The 22,627-nt window shown below is 38.2% G+C and overlaps 2 protein-coding genes and 1 long non-coding RNA gene across 9 annotated transcripts; 1 reads left to right on the top strand and 2 right to left on the bottom strand.

Moving 5' to 3' along the window:
- Window positions 1–657: 657 nt before the first annotated feature.
- On the bottom strand, window positions 658–6,185 carry LOC140769733 (protein SPA1-RELATED 4-like). 4 transcript variants are annotated; one of them, XM_073110583.1, is made up of 7 exons: window positions 5,242–6,185; window positions 5,006–5,163; window positions 3,046–4,009; window positions 2,827–2,973; window positions 2,390–2,698; window positions 2,156–2,215; window positions 658–1,187 (listed from the first exon to the last, which is right to left on the bottom strand). In XM_073110583.1, the coding sequence occupies exons 1-7, from the start codon at window positions 5,869–5,871 to the stop codon at window positions 999–1,001; spliced, it is 2,457 nt and encodes an 818-aa protein (XP_072966684.1). In that variant the 5' UTR covers window positions 5,872–6,185; the 3' UTR covers window positions 658–998. The 4 variants fall into 4 exon arrangements, with proteins under 4 accessions (XP_072966684.1, XP_072966685.1, XP_072966687.1 ...); XM_073110584.1 differs by lacking the exons at window positions 658–1,187; window positions 2,156–2,215 and having other exon boundaries at window positions 2,435–2,698; window positions 2,804–2,973; XM_073110586.1 differs by lacking the exons at window positions 658–1,187; window positions 2,156–2,215 and having other exon boundaries at window positions 2,509–2,647; window positions 2,750–2,973.
- A 1,374-nt stretch (window positions 6,186–7,559) lies between these two features.
- On the bottom strand, window positions 7,560–16,457 carry LOC140770085 (uncharacterized). Of its 2 annotated transcripts, none has more exons than XR_012105999.1 (2): window positions 16,317–16,457; window positions 7,560–8,592 (listed from the first exon to the last, which is right to left on the bottom strand). It is a non-coding gene; the product is annotated as an uncharacterized lncRNA (long non-coding RNA). The 2 variants fall into 2 exon arrangements; XR_012105998.1 differs by having other exon boundaries at window positions 7,560–8,038.
- Window positions 16,458–17,413: 956 nt separating this feature from the next.
- Window positions 17,414–22,281, top strand: LOC140769644 (probable hexosyltransferase MUCI70). Of its 3 annotated transcripts, none has more exons than XM_073110434.1 (10): window positions 17,414–17,569; window positions 17,730–18,157; window positions 19,192–19,482; window positions 19,560–19,773; window positions 19,915–20,024; window positions 20,108–20,307; window positions 20,394–20,497; window positions 21,120–21,307; window positions 21,472–21,671; window positions 21,831–22,281. In XM_073110434.1, the coding sequence occupies exons 2-10, from the start codon at window positions 17,884–17,886 to the stop codon at window positions 22,059–22,061; spliced, it is 1,812 nt and encodes a 603-aa protein (XP_072966535.1). In that variant the 5' UTR covers window positions 17,414–17,569; window positions 17,730–17,883; the 3' UTR covers window positions 22,062–22,281. The 3 variants fall into 3 exon arrangements, with proteins under 3 accessions (XP_072966535.1, XP_072966536.1, XP_072966534.1); XM_073110435.1 differs by having other exon boundaries at window positions 17,418–18,157; window positions 19,192–19,212; window positions 19,390–19,482; XM_073110433.1 differs by having other exon boundaries at window positions 17,419–18,157.
- The last annotated feature ends 346 nt before the right edge of the window (window positions 22,282–22,627 follow it).

The following is a 22,627-nucleotide window of genomic DNA, read 5'->3' as shown; positions in this document are numbered from 1 at the left end:
AAAGCAAGCAGGACCAGCGCCAGCTAGACCCACCAATGACGTGGATCATGCTTTCCACCCCTATCCGATTAAAGGACATGGATTTTGTCGGAATGGTGGCCCGAGATTAAACTAGACGAGCTAAGCGAACTAGAATTAGGATTCTTCTCCCCCACCCTGTCTCCCCTGTTTCTTTCTCTGATGCAGTGGTAAGCTTTTCTTCATCAGCCCATTGGTTTGCAATTTGCAGCTCGTGAGTTCGAGAACGTCGTTTCCTCTGGATAAGGATGGATGCAACTTTAGAGCACAGTGGGGTCGTCCACATACCAACTCCAAGGACATGGGATAAGGAGAGATGATTGCTCTTGAAATCGATCTTATTTTAATCTCCCGGGATCTTCCCATCTAATCTTAATGTGGGGACTGTCTAATGTGTCCACTTATCTCCAACTCAGAGAGAGAGAGAGAGAGAGAGAGAGGAACAAAAAAAATACTCGATCTAGTGGAATACAAAGAAGTTCAAAATCATGCATGCATTTACTTGCGTATGTTTGGCATTTATCAGAGTCAAACAAGTAAACAGCCTTTAGGTGACGACCAAGAACATGAAGCCACCCCAAAAACAATTAATTAAGAATAAGAAAATTAGGCATTTGGAAAGATCAACGAAAGCAAGTATAAACATGAGCAATAGGTTCTTTAGATGCTTGCCAAGAGGAAAAATATGCCAAGCAATGCAACTGATACAAGTAAATCTTTTCTAATTGACTATATGTATATACCACCAAGGCACCAACCAATGATATACATAACCACTCCCTGAATCTCCACTCTCTTTTCCTATTATTAGTGACATATGTTTGCTCTCACCTCCTAGAATTTTACAAAGGTACGCAATTGTGTTAAGATTGTCTCACTCCCGTTCAAGATCATCATCACAGATGAACCATTAGGATAACATCGTTTTCTAATGGCACAATCTTAATCATTTGATTTCTCATAATTTACCTCTAATGGAGTCAAACCATCTCCAAGAGCTTGATATTCCCACTAGAATTTGCAGCAACCAAGGTCGAGGATTGTCCCCGCCAACACACACACGAAATGAACTGCGATGGGTCATCAACTTCCTGTCCAGATATTGGGTCTGTGACATGGAATTTGTATGACAAGACAGGCATCGGGAAAGCTTTATGGTAGACAAAAACCTGATGCCAAATACAAAGGTAAGAAGAGGAAAAACAATTATGTAGCATTGCAAGTATGGGAAGTAATAAGTTAGAAGTTAATCAAAATGCTTTGTTTCAGGAGCCTGAACATAAATATTCAAGAACATGCAGTAGTCAAAGATAATATCATAAAAATACAGATGTTTCATATTTATGGGACAGGAATGAGAACCTCTTCTCTGCATGTGGTGCATGAATATCCAATCTTGAAAACAAATATTTTAATCAACCACTCGTGAAAAGTTTATTGACTAAGGCCAATCAAAGCTTCACAATTTCTTATGAGTGTTGAGTGGAGGGAATCTACCGATGTTGTTTCCTTTAATATAAACTTATAATACCAACTTGACATAGTGGTTGAACTATTCAACATCACAATATGAACTATATTGCTAATAAAACTAAAAATTTTGTTTGCTGGTGGGATCTTCTGCCAGTCACTGTGAGGCCATAGGTAGTAATTACAATAAAGATGATATAGGAATATGTGGTCATGTGCTTATCCACATAATACAAGTCGCTCACCTACTACATGAATCCAGTACCTGATGGTGTTTGCAGTTACTGCGGGAAAAATGAGGTCAGTTTGGTTGCATCTAATCATATCACTACCTGAGCTTCTCTAGCCATAACCTAATGATTTTGAAGATCACATTCTTACAGGCCATACAAAATTGATAGTACCCTACAGTCAAAAATACTCTTTTTGTAAGACTACTACTTTTCTTACCTTTTATTGCTTTGATTGGTTTTAGAACCTGGTCATTGTCCCCATTTATGGCATATATTAACTTACCTTGCCATCCTGTCATGAAATTTTTTTTAGGGACTAACAATTTGGCTGCTGTTCTTTTTTATGGCTTTCAATCAATAGGTAGGTTATAAGAGATAAGTTCAATTGCTTTCAGTCTTTATAAATTCTATTAGCCAAAATGTTCATTACATACCTCATTTGTTTCCGAGCCAGTAGCAATATACCCATCAGAAATTGAAAGTCCAACAAAATTCTGGAAATTAGAAAAGGTGAATTAGTTGAAGGAACAAGTAAACAAGATAATAGTAAAATTTGTTGAACTAATAGCTCAACAGGAAAGGTTAGTGACATATTGCTAACCATAACATTGAATGGCTGGAAGCATGATTGTCTTACAGCTTAGCAAATTGTTCCAAGGTTCTCATACCTTAATATTTGTATGCCCTGTAAATGTCTGCAGAGGATTCTCTATTACTCTTGCTTGGCTAGACAAGTCCCAGAGCTTCAATGTGTTGTCAGGGGATGCAGACACGATAGTTGATGAATCAAGATACTTAACATAGCTTACAGTCTTTGCGTGACCAACTAGCATACAAAGAGGTATTCTCACGTTACGAAGATCATAGCAATACACCTTGTGATCTGCTGAACCAATTGTAAGTGAGCGGGCAGAATCAGGCTGGAACTGAACAGAGCAAACATTCGCCTTAGTTCTGATAGTAGCAATGCTTCCAGCCTGCAACAATTTGTAGAAACAGATTAAGAGCATCATAAGATTCAATGTTACCTTCATACTGCCAGTTTGATGGTTGTGTTACATGTAGTTTATAAGATGACATACACCAGGTGCAAGAATAGAATTGCCTGATTGATATTCCACAGTTTCACTGAACCATCATCACTTCCACTAGCCAACTTTGTTGGATCTGCAAGTGAAAAGTCCACCGACCACACTCGTCTCTCATGCTCCCTCATTTCTAAGATGGCTTTGTTTCTTGTCACATCCCAAACCTAAGATGGCATCAAGTATTATAAAAGAGAAGTGAAGATAAATTTATAATTCAGAAACACAAAATTGCCTACCTGCACAACACCTTCAAAATCACTTGAAGCTATTTGGTTCTTCATATATTTGTTCCAGCAAATACAGCTTAATTTTGACCTATTAGACATCTCAACTACAGGATAGTGAATGTCACGATCTTCATTTAGAATCATATCACATTCGAAAATTTTTATTTTCTTATTTACACCAGCAGCTGCAAAGAATTCTTTATCTCGATCAAAATCCAAGGAGCATACCAAATTTGATGAATTTAGCAAATCCGTTTGTTTCAGGTCTGCCTTAACTTTCAACTTGCTGAATGATAAATATTTGCACAAGCCCTCAAGAAATGGATTCATCCATCCACTTTGCCTTCTACCACGATGCCCTTCTGTAGAAGTTGCATCATCAACTGAGCTTCCCTCTGTCCCAACAACTGATCCTTTACCAGTATTAGTAACCGGATAGGAGCTATTTATGGGATTGCTGACTTGATTCATCAACCTGGATCTTGTTGAAAAATAAGCTGCTTCAAGTTTTTTGAAGTTCTTCATTAATCTTGAACTTTTCGACAGTACATTTTCCTGAATCTGCATCTGTGTCTCTGATCTAGATCCTTCAGAAAAATTCTTCTTCTGTTCCTCTATATTAAAAATCTGAAGATCTGGTCTGGAACGCTTTCTAGAACTAAAGCAGGATGGATCTTGTGGAAGTTGATCCAACTTACCGACGACCGAAGATTCATCTTTATCCAACTCGGAACAGAATCCACCCTTCTGCCAGAGGATTGACTGATGGTGGAGAACCTCACCGATGTCAGAAGTGAGAAAGGAGATGGTATCACACAATGTTTCCGCAATTTCCTGCTTCTTTCTCTGCAGTTGCAAAAGAAATTCCAGCAATAATTCCTGGTCTTGTATCTCCTCTCTTAACCTGATTAAAGCTTTACGCTCTTCCAGGATATCTCTTTGTTGATTGAGGAACTCACTTTGTAACACCTCACTGCCATATTACAAATAAAATAGTCAAAATTATCATTTTCAAGACGCAAACAAAGAAAAAGAAGTTAGAGAAGTACATGAATAACATCCCTTCCAAGTAACCCTGTGGAACAAGTAGCTTACCTTACCTAATTATCGGATAAAAGGTATTCATCAAGGAACACAATAAATGATGAAGAATACACTTCAAACTGGCATCCCTAACTCGTGGAATTCTAGTAAGACTAGAACATCCAAACTACAAACAAAGTTGCATGTCGTAGATCAAATACCAAACACAATCAGTAGGTATGTCCTGAAGAAGATTCTCAAATGGCACCTTTAAGTTCTTACTCCAAAAGAGGCAAGAGTTCATAAATAATGTGGCATCACCATAAGCAGCATAAGAAAATTATGACTGCTTTTCATAAGCAAAATTTTCCTTACGTGCAAGCTGAAATTGGAAAACATATTGATTAACCAAGCAAACACGTCATTGAGTATAGTAAAGGAAATATTGCAGTAGTAGCATGATAATTTTCTTAATATCTTCCAAGAGAATCACTTATGCTAGAGAATATATCTAGGTAGAGGTGGAGATAGTTCTGACCAGATGGCAGTATAATGATCATATAACTAAACTTTCTTCAATCTAATTTGCATATTTGCCGCACCCAAATGCAGATATCAAGAATGCATTTATATTACACACATCAATATTTTCGCTTTCCACCCAATATTTTTAAACTCAACCCTCCTAAAAATTTCTTCCAGTGTACACAGATATAGTTTATCTAAGTTTGTCAATAGTTTATTAGGAGCTAAACATAAATGACAACTCAGGCTTCCAGCCCTTCATACTCATTTTGTAAACATAAGTGGCAATCGACCATGCTAATGTTAATAACTTAACATAGTGAATCCGATAACAATGCAGTTCACACCTTAAAAGTCAAAACTTTACCCTAAGATCCAATAGTGAGCAAACAATTATGAACATGAGTTAATCCTAACATACCTCATCTTTGGCCGAGTATCCGGTTGAGGGTGCAATAGCCACAGGCAGAAGGAGGCCTCCTTGGACCACTTGAGCAGCAGCTGCGGCGGAAGCACGCGGTGTCTCAAGTTAGCCATGGTCCTCAGCTTCTCCTCCAGCGACTCGAACGTGCAGAACAACTACATACATATTAAACCCTACATTGTCATCAACTAAACCAGTAGCAACAACAACAAGAGCTAGATCCAAATCCTAACCTCAAACAGTACGACACCCAATCTATATATGTCCGACGCGAATGTCCCCGAATCTCCGTTGGCTTCCTCTGGGCTAGTATACCAATTGAACTCCATAAGCAATATTTCTCTCAAAGGGAATGACTTGTTTCCTTCCCTTATCACATCAGGGCCCCTTGGAGTCCTCTCCGGCTCCGGTGGGCCCACGCCGCCTTCTTCACACGAATCGGAGCCCGACGTCGAACAGGATGCGGACTCGATGAACGAGACGCGATTGAACGACGACATGACAAAGCAAGAAGGCCGGACGTTGCCGACGACGACGCCCTGGGAATGCGCGAGGCTCACGGCTTCGACGATTTGCCGAAATATATGGAGGTTTTCAAGGAGGTCTACTGCTCGGCCTGGTTGATCTAGCCATTGCCGCAAGCTGATCTCCCCGCCGTCTTCCTCGTCCTCGTCCTCCTCTTCCTTTGAGAAGCCAACGGCGTTATCTTCAGTGTACGAAACCAAGCGGCCTAATTCCTCCTCGTCCTCTACCTCATCTCCGCCGCCGCCGCCGCCGCCGCCGCTAGAGGCGACGCAAGCGGCGTTGGGGGTCCTGGAAGTGGAGAACCTCTCCCACCCCGATGCGGACTCGGATCCCTCCATCGACCTCTACCCCATTGCCGCCAAACCAACTCACGATTCTTGATCGATAGCCCAAACCAACCTCCAAGATCGCACCTTTTCCAGAGAAAGCTCACTAAGAGGCATCACTCAACAAGACCCATTAGCCAGAATTCGCCATAGATCACGCAACCGAGCTCCCTCAAAACGTCCGCTTTTTTCTTTTTTTCTTTCTTTAATTTTTTTTTCCTCGAGTAGTAGCTTCTTACTTGGACCAAAACACCACCAGAAGAGAGAGAAAGAGAGATAGAGAAACAAACAAGAAGGCGGATAAGGATCTGCTTCTCTAACCTTAGAACGGAGCCACACATTCGCTGCTTTAACTGCGCCCGTCGCTTTTTTGTCGCCTTTTAATCTCCCCCATTCGTAGTCGTAGCCACACCATAACCTCACAAAGTCGGTTACCATCCATCTTATACCACCTTACACCAAGTTCCCAACCCCGTGGAATAAGTTTACACGAATACGGCCACGGGAACCACAAATGGCCTCAACCCTACACTACGACGACTTCCCACTCTGGAAACGAAAGGGAGGAGGACCCAGATCGTCTGCAACCCCGGCTACAGGAAAATCCCTCCACTTCACCACCCCCAGCCAGTGACGTCGCTTACCCAAAAAGGGCAAACTGGAGCTCGGTAAGAATAATGGAGAGGGGTGCGTCATGTATATATATATAGCGTGGTTATTTTATAGTAGGGATCGCCATTATTTTAATCGGGCTCTCGCTTTATCGAAGTCGTGTTACGTGGCGCAACGATGTCCACACTGATGGTTCTCCAGGCGTCGAGGATTCTGTGGACCATATTGCACCAAAAGGAATCACCATTTTTCTATTGCCAATTTGTGAAGGAACCGGAATTGATACTATAATCAATGTAACTGTAAAAGGAAACTGCACAAATAATAAAAAAAAGAATTCATCTCTATCTCTTTCTAGTGGAAGAGAGGAGAAAGATTGGTACTGTCAACTCTGTCGGGTTTTCTTTATTCTTTTTTGGTCATAGTAGTAATGGAATTCTGGAGTAGGGAAGTTGTTCTTCTGCAGCGTAGGGTGCATGAATTTTCCTGCATCAAGTACTTGTCGACATTGAATGGCTCAAGTACTGCTTCAAGTACTTGTCAATAGTGAAACGTTTTACGCGGCTGTGAATTTTAGTTTGGTGATCTATTAACGGGAATTGGGATTCCGATGCTGTGGATTGTTTGTTTGGATGGTATGGCGATGGATTTTAAACGTATAATTTATTATGTATGGTTTTGGAGTTGTGTGCAAGATCCCTTGGCACGGTTGTTTCTTTCACTGAGGTGCAATGAATTAGTATATGTGAGTGATCGCTCAGGAGAAGAGTGTACTTCAATGACGGCCACTAGTAGTCCTCTATTGCCATCTCACAACTATTACAAAAGAAAATTTTGGGCAGTTGACTAGATCCATGACTTCCTAGCTATATATATATATATCATTCCTGAGATCACAGTTTTAGAACATGTTCAAAAAGGAAGTCTTACCTTCCTTGTGATTAAACAGAGCAACTATTACCTCAAAGTAGAGTCCAAGTACTTGGAGAACCTAAACAATATTGCTAAGCAGTTGATGAGAATTGAGAGGCAAATTATGAGGCATTCCATATTTCCATAAGATTCATCAAAGAAACATTAACTCGCAATTACCACCAAAAGTGGTCTTAAAGTAGGTGATGATAACACTCCTGGAACATCCAACTACACTCTCGTTTCACAGTTTACACAGATTATAATCATTAAACCCTCAAATGTCTGAGTACAAACTATTGAATGATGTCAAAGTAAAAAAGATAAATAAATTATTTAAGTCCCTAATGGTAACAGTGCTGCCAAAGGTTGCAAGCTGCTTCAAATTGTATATATTGTAACTGACATGGCATAGTCAAAGAAGATATCGCATGGAATCTGAACAATTAGACCGAGTTGTTTAAAGGTCTTGTAATACTCAATTGTTATGATTCCAAATGCAGTTCACAGATGCAATACTGAAGAAAAATGGGAACTGGCTTCAACAATAAGTTTTCTTCAATGAAGAGAGACCCCACTATGGTTTTACTTGCTGCTTGACTGCATAATTTATCATGCCTTGTGTAGAAGCAAGCATGGAGACTGTCTGGCTACACTGTAAAGACAGAAGCAAACAGAGGTGAAGTGGGCATATAATGTTCTCACCAAGAACAAAAAGAAAATCAGAATTCTCAACAAAGAGATATATGGGTCAAACATCACATATTAGCAGCTTAATACATTCCCCGTAGGCCAGGTATCGTATCTCAAATAACAAGTCTATTTCTTAGTGCAATCAGCTGAGTCCACTCATTTCACCATTCCAACTTAAAGGCTAACCACCAAGTACCAAGTCCATTTGTTAGCAGGATCAGTAGAGCCCACTCATTAGGCTGGTCCAACTTAGAGTCTGTCCTGCAATTTTTGAAACTAAAGGTTCACACCTTCTGCTTTAGTTAAAGAATAATAGTGACCAATGCAAACAGTGAAGCAGCTTATCCAGAATTTGTTTGATCAGAGAATTACTTTCCTTCAACCTTCAATTTTAAAGAAATATCAACTCTCAACGGCCACCCTGTGCACAACAGATCCTCTTCTCCACCCACCCATATCCAATTAGATCTAATTCTGACTTTCCTGATTGTGTCAGGCTCTTGCAGCAGCATTGTTCTAGGCAAGACATACATACAGCATTAAGGTAACACAGCAACAGTTTTATTGATAAGATGATTGGCATGAAGGTATACATGGTACTTTTTTGGCAGCGGTAAAATATGACAACCACAAGTGTTATACTGTTAGGTTTTTATTTGTTGGCAATTATGTACAAAATATTCTAAGTGTATTTTTTACATGTATATGAGCTTTACACAAGTCTAGAATATCTCTGGTCTAAAGAATTGCAAAGTTATTGGAGAAAAGCTGTTGAGTTCACACCGTGTTCACAAACGCGTTCGAACGCGGTGCGTTCACAAACGAGTTCGAACGCGAAATCTGCGTTTACACAGACAGAGAGCCGCGTTCACAAACGCGTTCGAACGCGGGCACTGCGTTCACATAGACAGAGAGCTGCGTTCACAAACGAGTTCGAACGCGGTGCGTTCACAAACGAGTTCGAACGCGAAATCTGCGTTCACACAGACAGAGAGCCGCGTTCACAAACGCGTTCGAACGCGGGCACTGCGTTCACACAGACAGAGAGCCGTGTTCACAAACGCATTCGAACGCAACCTGAAGAATTCAAGCTGTCGCGTTCGAACGCACTCGAGCCCGTTCGAACGCACCAACAAAGTTTAAAAATATTGGACTTTCATGAGTACGGATAAGATTCGGATTTGTCTTTATCTTGAAGATCATGAGTACGGATAAGATTCGGATTTGGCTTTATCTTGAAGATCATGAGTACGGATAAGATTCGGATTTGGCTTTATCTTGAAGATCATGAGTACGGATAAGATTCGAATTTGGCTCTATCTTGAAGAACATGAGTACGGATAAGACTCGGAGTTGGCTCTATCTTGAAGATCATGAGTACGGATAAGACTCAGATTTGACTCTATCTTGAATATCATATATAAGGATTATGAAACCCTAACTCTAGGGTAGTGGAAGAAACATTATTGAGGGTGACTTCTTGAAGCTACATCGGTTCTTCTACCAACAAGGTTCCACTCATCTACAAGAATTTAATCTTTCGTCTTAAGGGTGATCTAGACGAAAGATCAATCTCGAGGGCTACTGAGATTGGACTTCAATCACAAGAAGCAGTGAATCGTGGGTTCTAGCGATCAAGACTGAGAGAAACAAAGTCGTTTGGATCGACGGGGTGTTTTGTGAGTCAGTCTTATAACTGCTACTATTATAGTGATTGGTTTTGATCCGAGTTTGGATCCGTGGTTTTTTTCCCGTTTTGGGTTTTTCCACGTTAAAATCTTGGCGTTCATCTCTACTTTCGTTTTTAATATTTCTTCCGACTTTTACTTAAGCGAACGAGAAATATCATTGCCTAGAGGTTAGATACATACGTGTGTCTAGGGATTTATTTTTTTTCAATTGGTATCAGAGCAGGTTCTCTCACTCTTTGAGAGAGATCAGATAAGCATGGATTTTCATAGAGATGGACAATCATCTATTAGACCTCCTATTCTAGATGGATCAAATTATGGATATTGGAAAGCTAGGATGAGAGCTTATTTGAAATCTATAGATGAGCGAGTATGGATGGCCATTGTGAACGGTTGGAGTCCACCAATGTACATGGTGAATGAAAAACTTATTGAGAAACCGATTGACTCATGGGATAGGTCAGACTATGACAAAGTCGGCTGGAATAGCAAAGCAATAAATGCTATTTTTAGTTGTGTTTCCTCGGAAGAATTTAGAAGAATTTCTACGTGTGAGATAGCAAAAGAAGCCTGGACGATCTTAGAAACTACTCACGAAGGAACCATGGCTGTAAAACTTTCGAAACTTCAGAGGTTGACTACTAGTTTTGAAACCCTACGTATGGAGGAGAATGAGACATTTGATGAGTTCTATGCAAAGCTGAGTGATATAGTCAACTCTAGTTTCAACTTAGGAGAGAAACTTCCTGAAAATAGAATTGTCCGTAAGATCCTTAGGTCCCTTCCAGAAAGGTTTCAGGCAAAAGTTACAGCTATTAAGGAAAGTAAGGATATCGATTCAATGAAAGTTGAACAATTGGTAGGAAATCTACAAACATTTGAGTCCAGTCTTTCAAAACCGAGGAAGTCCAAAGGGATGGTCCTATCTACAGTTGAACAAAATTTAGAAGAGTCGGATGATGAAGGTGATTTAGATGTTGAGATGTTGACCATGTTTGTCAAAAAGTTCAATAAATTCTTTCGGAAGCCAAACAAGTTAAATGCTGAAAAACTTGAGAAAAGCAAAGCCTTTGTAAAAAGGAAGAATACTATGAGTTCAAATACAGGTGGTACCAACAACAATGTCAAACAGAAAAATAAGAATTTTGAGAATAAAGTTCAATGTTTTGAATGTTCTGGTTTTGGACACATCGCACAAGAATGCCCTAATCGTCTTAAGAGGAAGGACAAAGTTATGAAAGTTACTTAGGATGACTCAGATGAATATATTGATGATTCTGAAAAGGACGAAGAAAACTTTGTAGCTTTTACCTCTTCTCTACTTTATACTGACTCTATTGTTGATACTGATAGTACAGATGATCAGGATATGTTACCTGCTGAGGAAGATGAATCTGAAATCCAAAAGGCATATAATGACTTATACCTAGAGTCGTTTAAACTCAAGAAAAGCAATCTTAGACTACTTCAACGACTCAAGGAAATTGAACCAGAAAGAATTCAATTTGAGGAGAAGTACAAATTGGAGCTTGAACGTGTCAAAGACCTTTCTGAACAACTTGACAATGCGAAAAATAAAATGAAGGTTGATGAAATTGAACTAGAGCGATTGCATAAGGAAGTTACATTTCTGAAACGGAAGAACAAACTTGACGAAATTCTAAAAGCTCAGATCTCTGGAAAAGACAGGTATGGTGTTGGATACACTGGTAATTCAAATAATAATAAAACTGTATTTGTTTCTGCAGGTATACAAAAGGAAGAATACCTGAAGCCATCAACCGCATTTACAAAGCAATCGTGGATGAACCCTTCTAAACAGAACTTGAATATACAAACTGGTGAATCTTCGACGGTACCAAAGGTAAACTCTAATCACTCTCCTCGACATAAGGTGAGTAGAAAAAGGTTTGTTCCGACATGCTATCATTGCGGCATTCTAGGGCATATTCGACCACATTGCAAATTTTTGCAAAAACCTAGAAGTGCTTTTATTTATGGGATGAAAACAAAGGCCATATGGATCAAGAAATCTGATTTGAAATGTTATGTTGTGCATATTGCCTTGAAAGCCTTAAATTCTGAATTGTGGTATTTAGATAGTAGCTGTTCAAGACATATGTCGGGTGACAAGTCTTTATTTTCTAATCTCGAAAAACATGAAGGGGGAGTTGTGACATTCGGAGATGGTAACTCATCCAAGGTAATAGGTAAAGGAAAGGTAAGTACTCCAGGGATTCCTAGTCTCGAAAATGTTCTTTATGTTAATGGCTTGAAAGCAAATTTATTAAGCATCATTCAATTTTGTGATGAAGGTTATAAGGTAGAATTCTCTAAAAATGATTGTACTATTCTAGATCATGATGGTAATGTTATATGTTTTGGATCTAGAACATCTAATAATTGCTATATTGTTAGAACTTCACATAATCTGAAATGTAACAAGACAAAACAATAGCAATAGAACATGTTGAGATGGAGAAACAGTTGGGTGATTTGTTACAAAACCTTTTGATTTACAGAGATTTCAGTATCTTCGCACTTATTTAGGGATTTGTGCTTTGGATTGATTTGTGTTTTAGTTTGCGAGTTTCTTATTATTTTGTTTCATTTTTTTTTAGGTTTTATTTTACTCTGAAATTTTCTTTGGTTTCAGTTTTAGATTTGTCGAGAGTTTTTGTTATAAAAAAAAAATTGATGCACTCCTAGATTCAATAATATACTCTTGACATAAAAATATGACTTTTCTCTTGATTATGAGTTATTATAGTCAATCTTGTCATCTTGTAGTATATTGTATCAATTTTGATTTTGTCACTCCCTCGACTTCTATAATAATAAATTATTAATGCCTCATAACGTATATATATTCTTGTGTGAGCATGATATCATGAATATTTTTTTAAATAGCTCACTATTAACTTTGATTTGCACAGTTTGACCTCATACTTAGTTATCAAATATATTTTTATAAAAGATCAATGAAAAGGGCTACAATGATTTAGTGTGAAAGCCGTCTTGTTTCGAGTCCAGTTTGACTCAGTACATTATATGCAAATTCAAAAAAAAATGATAGATGTGAATTTCTTCTTGCACTTTATTTGATTTGTACTACAAGAAAAGGGCTACCTACTCATGTGTGAAAGCCATCATTGCACCTATTTTTTTTTTTAAAAAATACAGGAAAAATTCCTGTTATGTTATGGAGAATAAGTCGAAAAGTGCAAAATTTTAATACTAAGTCGGTTTGACTACTGTGTTGCATCATTGTTTATATAGGAAAGTTTGTTTATGAAGATTGGTTCATGTTATCTATGCTCATCTTGCATATGCGTATCGTTATGATCAATCAAGATTAATTTAATTTTGAGTGATGCATTAGAATTGATTATAATATGCTTTTGATGACTTGATTGATCTGTGTATGATTTATTTCATTTTATTGTCATATTCTATGTCTTGAATGTATTTTGAATTTCTAGAAGTGCATCTCCAAAGTCTATTGATCTTGATTGATTTCGTGTAGTTTCAAGTTTTGATCATGTTAAAGTTAATATCTTGATGTTTTTTGTGCGATTGAACGTGATAACTTGCATTTTTAAGTGGAAGATGGATTTCACTTAGGGTCTTCATGGTTTCTAGAATTTTTGGATTTTTTTTGTATTCTTTGGGCATATGTTGAATCTTGCGACTTTTTTCCTTCTCTAGAATGCCTAAAAAAAGCTACAGTTACCAAGAAACCAAGGCCGCCTTCTTCACCTACCTCGACTCTGTGTTGACGATTCTTCATCGTCAGTTTCCTCCGAGTTCCTAGTCTTTGGCATTTGTGTCAAAAAGGGGGAGAGTGTCTTAGTGTCTAGGTTAGTGTCTAGGTGTCTAGGTGTGTAGGGGGAGTATGAGCATAGGGGGAGTTTATGAGAGTCTTAAGTACTTTTGAACTTTGCTTGAAGTAACTGTGAACTGCTTAAGTACTTTTGAATTTATGCTACATTGATAACTTGTGTTTAGATTGTTTATTCATTTCAAGTTATTTTCACTTGATCTTGGATTGGTATATGTTTATTTGCAGGGCTTGATGTGCAAAATATTCTAGACTTGTTGATTGCTCAATTTGAAGTCTTTGTAATATCTTGTAACCTAGGTGTTTTGTCACAAATTGCCAAAGGGGGAGATTGTTAGGTTTTTATTTGTTGGCAATTATGTACAAAATATTCTAAGTGTATTTTTTACATGTATATGAGCTTTACACAAGTCTAGAATATCTCTGGTCTAAAGAATTGCAAGGTTATTGGAGAAAAGCTGTTGAGTTCACATCGTGTTCACAAACGCGTTCGAACGCGGTGCGTTCACAAACGAGTTCGAACGCGAAATCTGCGTTCACACAGACAGAGAGCCGCGTTCACAAACGCGTTCGAACGCGGGCACTGCGTTCACATAGACAGAGAGCTGCGTTCACAAACAAGTTCGAACGCGAAATCTGCGTTCACACAGACAGAGAGCCGCGTTCACAAACGCGTTCGAACGCGGGCACTGCGTTCACACAGACAGAGAGCCGTGTTCACAAACGCATTCGAACGCAACCTGAAGAATTCAAGCTGTCGCGTTCGAACGCACTCGAGCCCGTTCGAACGCACCAACAAAGTTTAAAAATATTGGACTTTCATGAGTACGGATAAGATTCAGATTTGTCTTTATCTTGAAGATCATGAGTACGGATAAGATTCGGATTTGGCTTTATCTTGAAGATCATGAGTACGGATAAGATTCGGATTTGGCTTTATCTTGAAGATCATGAGTACGGATAAGATTCGGATTTGGCTCTATCTTGAAGAACATGAGTACGGATAAGACTCGGAGTTGGCTCTATCTTGAAGATCATGAGTACGGATAAGACTCGGATTTGGCTCTATCTTGAATATCATATATAAGGATTATGAAACCCTAACTCTAGGGTAGTGGAAGAAACATTATTGAGGGTGACTTCTTGAAGCTACATCGGTTCTTCTACCAACAAGGTTCCACTTATCTACAAGAATTTAATCTTTCGTCTTAAGGGTGATCTAGACGAAAGATCAATCTCGAGGGCTACTGAGATTGGACTTCAATCACAAGAAGCAGTGAATCGTGGGTTCTAGCGATCAAGACTGAGAGAAACAAAGTCGTTTGGATCGACGGGGTGTTTTGTGAGTCAGTCTTGTAACTGCTACTATTATAGTGATTGGTTTTGATCCGAGTTTGGATCCGTGGTTTTTTTCCCGTTTTGGGTTTTTCCACGTTAAAATCTTGGCGTTCATCTCTACTTTCGTTTTTAATATTTCTTCCGACTTTTACTTAAGCGAACGAGAAATATCATTGCCTAGAGGTTAGATACATACGTGTGTCTAGGGATTTATTTTTTTTTCATATACCATTACTTTGTAATAATAACAAGATATCGTACTAGAGAAAGAAAACAAAATTAGAAGAGAATCCTTGATTTATTAAACTATAGATTCATTGGAACAAAGGAGGCCAGAATTTAGCATGCCAAGTTCAAATCACCCAAGCCACATGATGTTCAAAATCTCTACCGAATTAGGAGCCGGCTAGCAATATGTGGAAGTTTAAAATAAACATAACATAGAACTAGCCAAACAAAAGGCAAAAGAAACTACTAATTTTAGGAGTACACCATGCATGGAGATAGAGATAAATGGAAGTTATTTTTAAATTGCATAACTTAATTTTAGTTTACAAGAGATCTTCGCGTGAGTTGGTGGTTATTGAGTTGTCATTAGCTTCAAGACTTAGTTGATGTAGACGTGAACGGTCCAGAGCAAATGCAAAATTATTACACCATGCGTCCTATAGTCTAGATGTTCACAAACTGCTACAGAAGATTCAGCAAATCAAAGTTTCTAACTGAGGAGATTTCAGGATTCAAAAAATAACAATGTTTGTATGTCAGCTTGCATTTCTCTACAACCTATCTGCTGCAGTCTTCCCCAGATAAAAGGTCACTTATCTGAGATTGGATGCAGATGCAAGAAGATATTGATTTATCACTGCGTTTAAACTTCACAAAAATTCCTCCATTGCGAAGCTCTGAACAGTGGTTCATAAATAAAATACGCACTGACCACACTTAAGGACTCCATATCAAGTTCTTTTAATCCCAACCATTTGTGCAAATGATCATTCTGCAAAACCTTCCCCTGATAAGTTAGTATTTTACACCAGAGGGGAGGATAACTAAGACAACAAGTATAACAGTGTTCCAATAAATTTTCAGAATAAATTAAATAACCTCTAAATGAAATAAAATTTGCTCGTGTGAGCTCTGTTGCTTTCAACAATGGATACGCTAGGATTGTCAACTTATTTAGGAAACAAAAACACAATTAGGACTACGATGCTGCCCTAATAGACACTCATACTAGATTTCCTAACCTATTGAATGCAAACTAAATTATGCAAACGATTTGAAATCCTTACACAAGAACTGAAGAAATTGATGCAAATAAATAAATAAACTAACTAAAGCAGATCATATAAAGTACGATCTCGTACTTGCGACTAAAACCGGAGGGGTGCCGATCAAGCTACAACTCCCTGCTCGAGATCAACTTCTCCAGCCAACATGTATCGCCATTGCCGAGCAGATGGAGGGGAAGTAGTACACGAGTTAGGTCTTCCAAGTACCAATCTCAGAAGCCCAATTGGGCCGGTCCGGATAACGCTCCACTGTATTGGGCCAGTTTCCCTCTCAGGCCCCAAGCGCAATTTTCTTTTCAAATTATTATCAATTATTTATTTATTTATTATTATTATTATTATTATTTAGCAAGAATGAAAAAAATAGTGAGAAAATTATGACATAATGAATCGAAGATAAAAGGTAATAGATCTGCTACGGATTTTTGGGGGGAGGCCTGGCATACCACACGCAGTGTCTTATATAAAATCTGCTGAATATTTCATAAAGAAAATGATAATAATATGTCTACCATCTTATTGATTATAATGATTATTAATTGGAGAGAGAGCAAAATAAGCACCAAATGTAAGCATAGCCGTGCTCTTCTAATAGAATACCACGCAATCAAAAAAGAAGAACAAGAAGCGTGTTACAGTATTTATAAGCATATCAGTGTCGGTACGAAATAATAGATGTTAATAGTATAAGCACTGCAGCTACTGATGCCATGTTACATCAATGAAGAAAGCGAGAGAGAGAGAGTTAGTGAAGGAGAACTATCATATAATTCATATGTGTGACTGTATATTAATTAAAAGGAAGTAGGAACTACTCATCTTCATAAGGAAGCACAAGAGGCCTTCGTTTTCGTGAATAAAATCCTCTATTTATTATATATATTAAGGTGAGATCATTAGTTTATTAGATTCATAATCCCAGACTAATTGCCACTTGGAATCAAAGATAGGTAGACTCCATTCGATTTTTAGGATTTTTTTAATCGCCATACTTGGAAGCCAACCGCTCACCGGCTATAAGCGGTTAGCCAATAACAACCCATGAAAGGGTTGAGGGCCCGCCTAATCACAAGAAAACAAATCATAAATATTACGACCAACAGTAAGTAATAAATAAATAATAAATAAATAGTTAGTTTAATAAAAAATCTCCTTTCCGGCTTTCTTCCTCCTCTTTTCCCTCCTATATACCACTTGGATCCGGAGGCCTAAAGAGACGAACTCCTCCTCCTCCTTTTCCTCCTCCTCCTCCATTGGCGATCTCGGCGAGAACTCTAATCCTAGAATTCCGGCGGCAAAAGGAAGAAGAGCGAGATCCCAATCGAGAGGTAGATCTATCCGTAAGAGATTTCGCTTTTGTGGACATTTTTAGGAGATTTGTTTTTTCTACTGGTTTTTGCGTTAGATCCGATCATTAGAACCGGGAGAATGATCTCGGAGTTCGATCCGGATCGAGAAATTTAGCACCATTTCGTTGCTGGAATGTAGATCTTCCATTTCTGGTGGATTTGGATCTGTGAGGATTTGTAGGGCTTCGATCATCGTTTCGATTTGGGTTGTTTGTTTCTATCTCTGGGGTTCGTCATACCTTGAATGCGAGGGTTTTGGGAGGAAGAGAGGAGATGAGAGGGTGGCCCGTGGCATGGAAGGGACAATGACTGGGGGGTCATTGGGACTTCGATCTGGGAGTTATGGATCGCTGCAACAGCAGCAGTTGCACAACGGAGTTGCTGCATCGCCGATTCTGTCGCCGCCCCTCTCCGTTCGCAAGCCCAAGATGCTCATTTCAGGGTCGAGAGAGAAGGAGAGGATCTTGCAGAGGATCTGTAAGATTGTTGGAAGGAGAAAGGTTGGAATGCTGCTCTTGCTCATTGCGTGTGCTGCAGTCTTTTGCTCGCTGTTTTCCATTGTGAGAGGTGATTGAAGAACTGAGCAATTACTTCTTAGAGGTTAATAGTAGGTTATCTGTCTGCTTATATGTGCTAATTAAAACAATATCACTCTTTCAAGTTTCAGTCACATATTGTTTTACTTTTTAGATGCTGGTGTTCTTTGCTCTCATCTTCTATTTGCGTAAGATCTCGATGAATCCTAGTATTCATTTGGCAATCCTAGAATTAGAGATGTAATTTATGTTCCATTTACTAGTATTGTGTCGGAGTAGTGGCAGTACAATGTGCATGATACTACGCATCTTGATACTAAATCCTGAATATCATTGTTTTCCGTATCTGTATCTCCTTGCTTATACACAATTGATCAGTGAATGAATTTGCTTTTAGGGCAGGGTAAGTCAAAATTGTGGGAATAGGCATTGGATTTTGATTTTGCATGCAAAAGCATAATCCTAATCCTACATTTATCAACTGTGTTAGAAGAATTAACATAAGTATTGAGATGACCTAATATTTCATACATGGTAATGTACGAGATTATTAAATGAGTGATTTACTCCTCTTGCTGAATCCATTCATCTGCTTGACTGTAAGAAGTTTACTGGATTTATCTGTTGCATTTTACTGTATTGTTTGGTGCAGTCCTATATTATTGTGCCTTGGTGATTGTTCTTCTAAGTGGAGTTTCTTGATGGGTATCGACATGATGTACACTTGCTACCTGTAAAATATTGACCTAATAAAGGGATTCTTGATTACCCTGTGCATCATGATGTACACTTCTACATTATATGTTTGCTCATGATGCTTTCCTACTATAGTTTGGTAACACTGAATGAAGTTATGCTCCTAATCTATGAGAGGACATACTTTATTAATTGCATTTTGGTGCCAGTCAATTCCCGAAATTGTTATCTAGCTGTGCATGGTTTCCAAAATTTATTATGTTAAGCTTCAAATATTCCACCACTCCGATTTTGTTTTTCTTGCAATTCAATACTGTACAGTAATGAGTCATTGTAGCATATGATAATTACCTTTATGGCTTGTCTCAGATGAAGTTGCATCAACAGGAGGTGAGACTCACTTGGACTTTTCAAGTCATGTCCAGGATTTTGTTAACCCTGACGCAATATTATTCAGTAATAAAAGGCCTCTCTTGATTCCTCAAGAAAAGAACAATTCAAATACAATATTGCATAAAAACCAACACTTTTCCCCTAGTGACAATGAAATCTGGCCTCCTATTCCAGTTCATCCGCCAATTGCTGCTTTTACAGAACATCCTTGTGCAAATTTCTCATTTTCTCCTCCACCAGCTGATAGGAAACGCACTGGACCACGTCGTAAGTTTGGTCTTTTAAAATGATTGCATTTTTTTTAATGCCTAAACTTGTGGTTTAATATCTCTCTTCTTTTCCAGCCTGTCCTGTTTGTTATGTCTCTGTAGAGCAGGCAGTGGCCCTAATGCCATCACTGCCATCAGCATCACATGTCCTTAAGAACTTAGATTTTGCTACTGAAGATACCTTGGTTGCAAATGAATCAAATGGAGGTTCTATGTTTGGAGGACATCCATCTCTGCAGCAGAGGGACAAGTCTTTTGATATAAAAGAGTCGATGACTGTGCACTGTGGGTATGTTTGTCTAGCTATGTCCTTTGATAATTGAGTATGTGATTGTATGTAGAGTTTGATTGAACTTATGAGTACAGATACATGGATCACCCAACGATGGATCTTGCTGATATCTTAGTAAAAAGTACATTGTTTTATCAGATTTGTTAAAGGAAAGAAACCTGGTCAAGGGACTGGATTTGACATAGATGATGCTGATCTTGTGGAGATGGCGCTGTGCCAAGGAGTAGTTGTAGCGTCTGCTATTTTTGGTACTGAACACTTATGCTTCTGTCATTTTCTTTTGGGTCCAATATGCCTGTGTAGATTTGCTTACTTTTATCTGATTGACCAGGAAATTATGATATAATTCAACAACCAAAAAACATCAGTGAATATGCGAAGAAAAATGCATGCTTCTATATGTTTGTGGATGAAGAAACAGAAGTGTCCATAAAGAATTCTAGCTTGTTGGATGGTACCAACAGAATTGGCTTATGGAGACTGGTGGTAGTCCACAACCTCCCTTATGCAGATGCAAGGCGTAATGGAAAGGTGCCTTTTCCATAGCTAGTCTTGTTGCATGTATTTATGAATTTTTTATTCATGTATTCTGATAGTAAAAAGTTTATGTTATGCAGGTTCCAAAACTTCTGCTCCATAGACTTTTCCCCAATGTGAGATACTCTATTTGGGTTGATGGCAAACTTGAGCTAGTTGTTGATCCCTATCAAATTCTTGAGCGGTATATTTCATGTGAAGAGTTGGCTTCCCTTTTTGTTACTAGCACTTATTGATCATTTCGCTGTTTCATAAAGTAGGCATAAGGGAATAATCTAGTCATATCTTGCTGAGTCAAAACACACATTAGTTATAAACTGTTAGAGCAATCATCCAATGAGGTGATAAACCATTATACCCTTATCCTGTCAAATGTTGCAAATAAGCAGTGGGAATAGGTATTTTAGGTATATAGCCAGGTTATCCCAGGATAACCAATGATATGGTTCTAGGTTATTGTCAAGATTCAGTATTTCCTAGTTATTTAGATGGTTATATAAAGATTTTGCTTGAGTTTAAAAATTTATTGCCCTTAGATAACATTTGAGCATAATGTAGTTATATTTATAGCAATTACTTGCAATCTGCTTATTCTTGCAAATACTAGAAGCTAATAAAGGTAAATATTGCGCAAATGTATGTAGCATATAACATACATTAATAAATATGTTATCCAATAGTAGCATGTACTAGTGATTATTGTCTTGAGTTACTGTGGTTTTATTTAGCTGAATAGCATTTAGCCATGTCCTTTTTTTTTTCTTCTATTTTACCCTTCTGAAAAGACAATCTTCGTTATATCTTAGATTCTTGTGGAGGAAGAAAGTCACATTTGCAATCTCGAGGCATTACAGACGCTTTGATGTTTTTGAAGAAGCAGAGGCTAATAAAGCTGCTGGAAAATATGACAATGCCTCAATTGATTACCAAATTGAATTTTACAAGAAAGAGGGCTTGACTCATTATTCGCCGGCCAAGCTTCCTATTACAAGTGGTAAGTGGCTCTTTCTGTTTTTCCCAATTTGAGATACAAATGTAATGATAGCTTGCCCCTTACATCCCTGAGGACATGGGTTCAATTTATGGAAACAACATCTTCTAAAGAGGACATCCTCTTTAGCTACAGATGTTCTAAACTTCTGCTTTTATGGCATGCAGATGTTCCCGAAGGTTGTGTGATCATCAGAGAACATATCCCGGTTACCAATCTCTTCACATGCCTCTGGTTCAATGAAGTTGATCGTTTTACCTCCAGGGACCAAATCAGTTTCAGCACTGTAAGGGACAAAATAATGTCTAGAGTCAACTGGACCGCAGACATGTTTATGGATTGTGAAAGGCGCAACTTTGTTGTTCAGGTATTCCATCTATGGTGTAACTTCTCTTTATTCTAAAGCCTTCTCATATGCTCAAATATTTTTAGAAAGAAGCATATATCGTTTAAAGAAGGAAGCCTGTTGTTTAGGTGAAATTGCACGTTTCTCCATTCTTTACCCTGACGATCTGGCTGTGTGCAGGCATACCACAGAGACTTGCTAGAGCAAAGGCTTGCCTCTTCAAGTAACAAGCCACCACCTCCATTGGCGATACGAGAATCACCTCGGAAATTGATTCCAGGAACCCCAGTAAATGGGCAGGGAACTCCTCCGTCAAAGAAGGTGCCCATGAGGCGTGGAAAGGACAGGAAATCGGGTTCGAGACGCCATCGCCCTAAATCTTCCACTGGAAGGGATAGCAATTCATTATGATTTGTTGCCATTTTTTTTTAAAAGAAAAACTTTGAGCTGCATTTATTGCTCGGCCATGGATTTGAACAAGCTTTACGAATTACTTCGCATAGTTGAAAGGCTATATATATTTTTTTTTACTTAGAAGTTGTTGATAGCCATTCATTTTTGTTGTAAATAACCAATTCGAGATAAATAGCATTTGATTCGGGGGTACTTATTTTAAAGATAATCTTTTTAGACTAGTGGAGCTCTCCTTCTCCTCTCGCTCAGAGAAATGCACCGTCTGAGTGATGTTACTTCTGAGTCATTTGGCTCGAGAGAGGAAGAGAAATCAGTGCTGCTAAGGGCTTTCTTTTTGGTTTTTGGATTTCTAGTGACAATTTTTTTAAATTATTATAGTAGTCAATACATGCTTTGTAACTTTTTTTTAAAAAAAAAATTATTCTGTTAGTTAAATTTAATTAAATCATACATTATTTAAATTATCCAAAAAGCTAATCATAGTTTACGTTCTATACTTATTTAAATATATTTATTAGCTTTAACTATAACAATAATTCTAAAAGAATCAAATTATCTATAAT

Source organism: Typha angustifolia, chromosome 11 (genome assembly GCF_048772165.1).
Source record: "Typha angustifolia cultivar Huaian chromosome 11, ASM4877216v1, whole genome shotgun sequence".
Taxonomy (NCBI): Eukaryota; Viridiplantae; Streptophyta; class Magnoliopsida; order Poales; family Typhaceae; genus Typha; species Typha angustifolia.
This window is presented reverse-complemented; position numbering and strand designations above follow the sequence as displayed.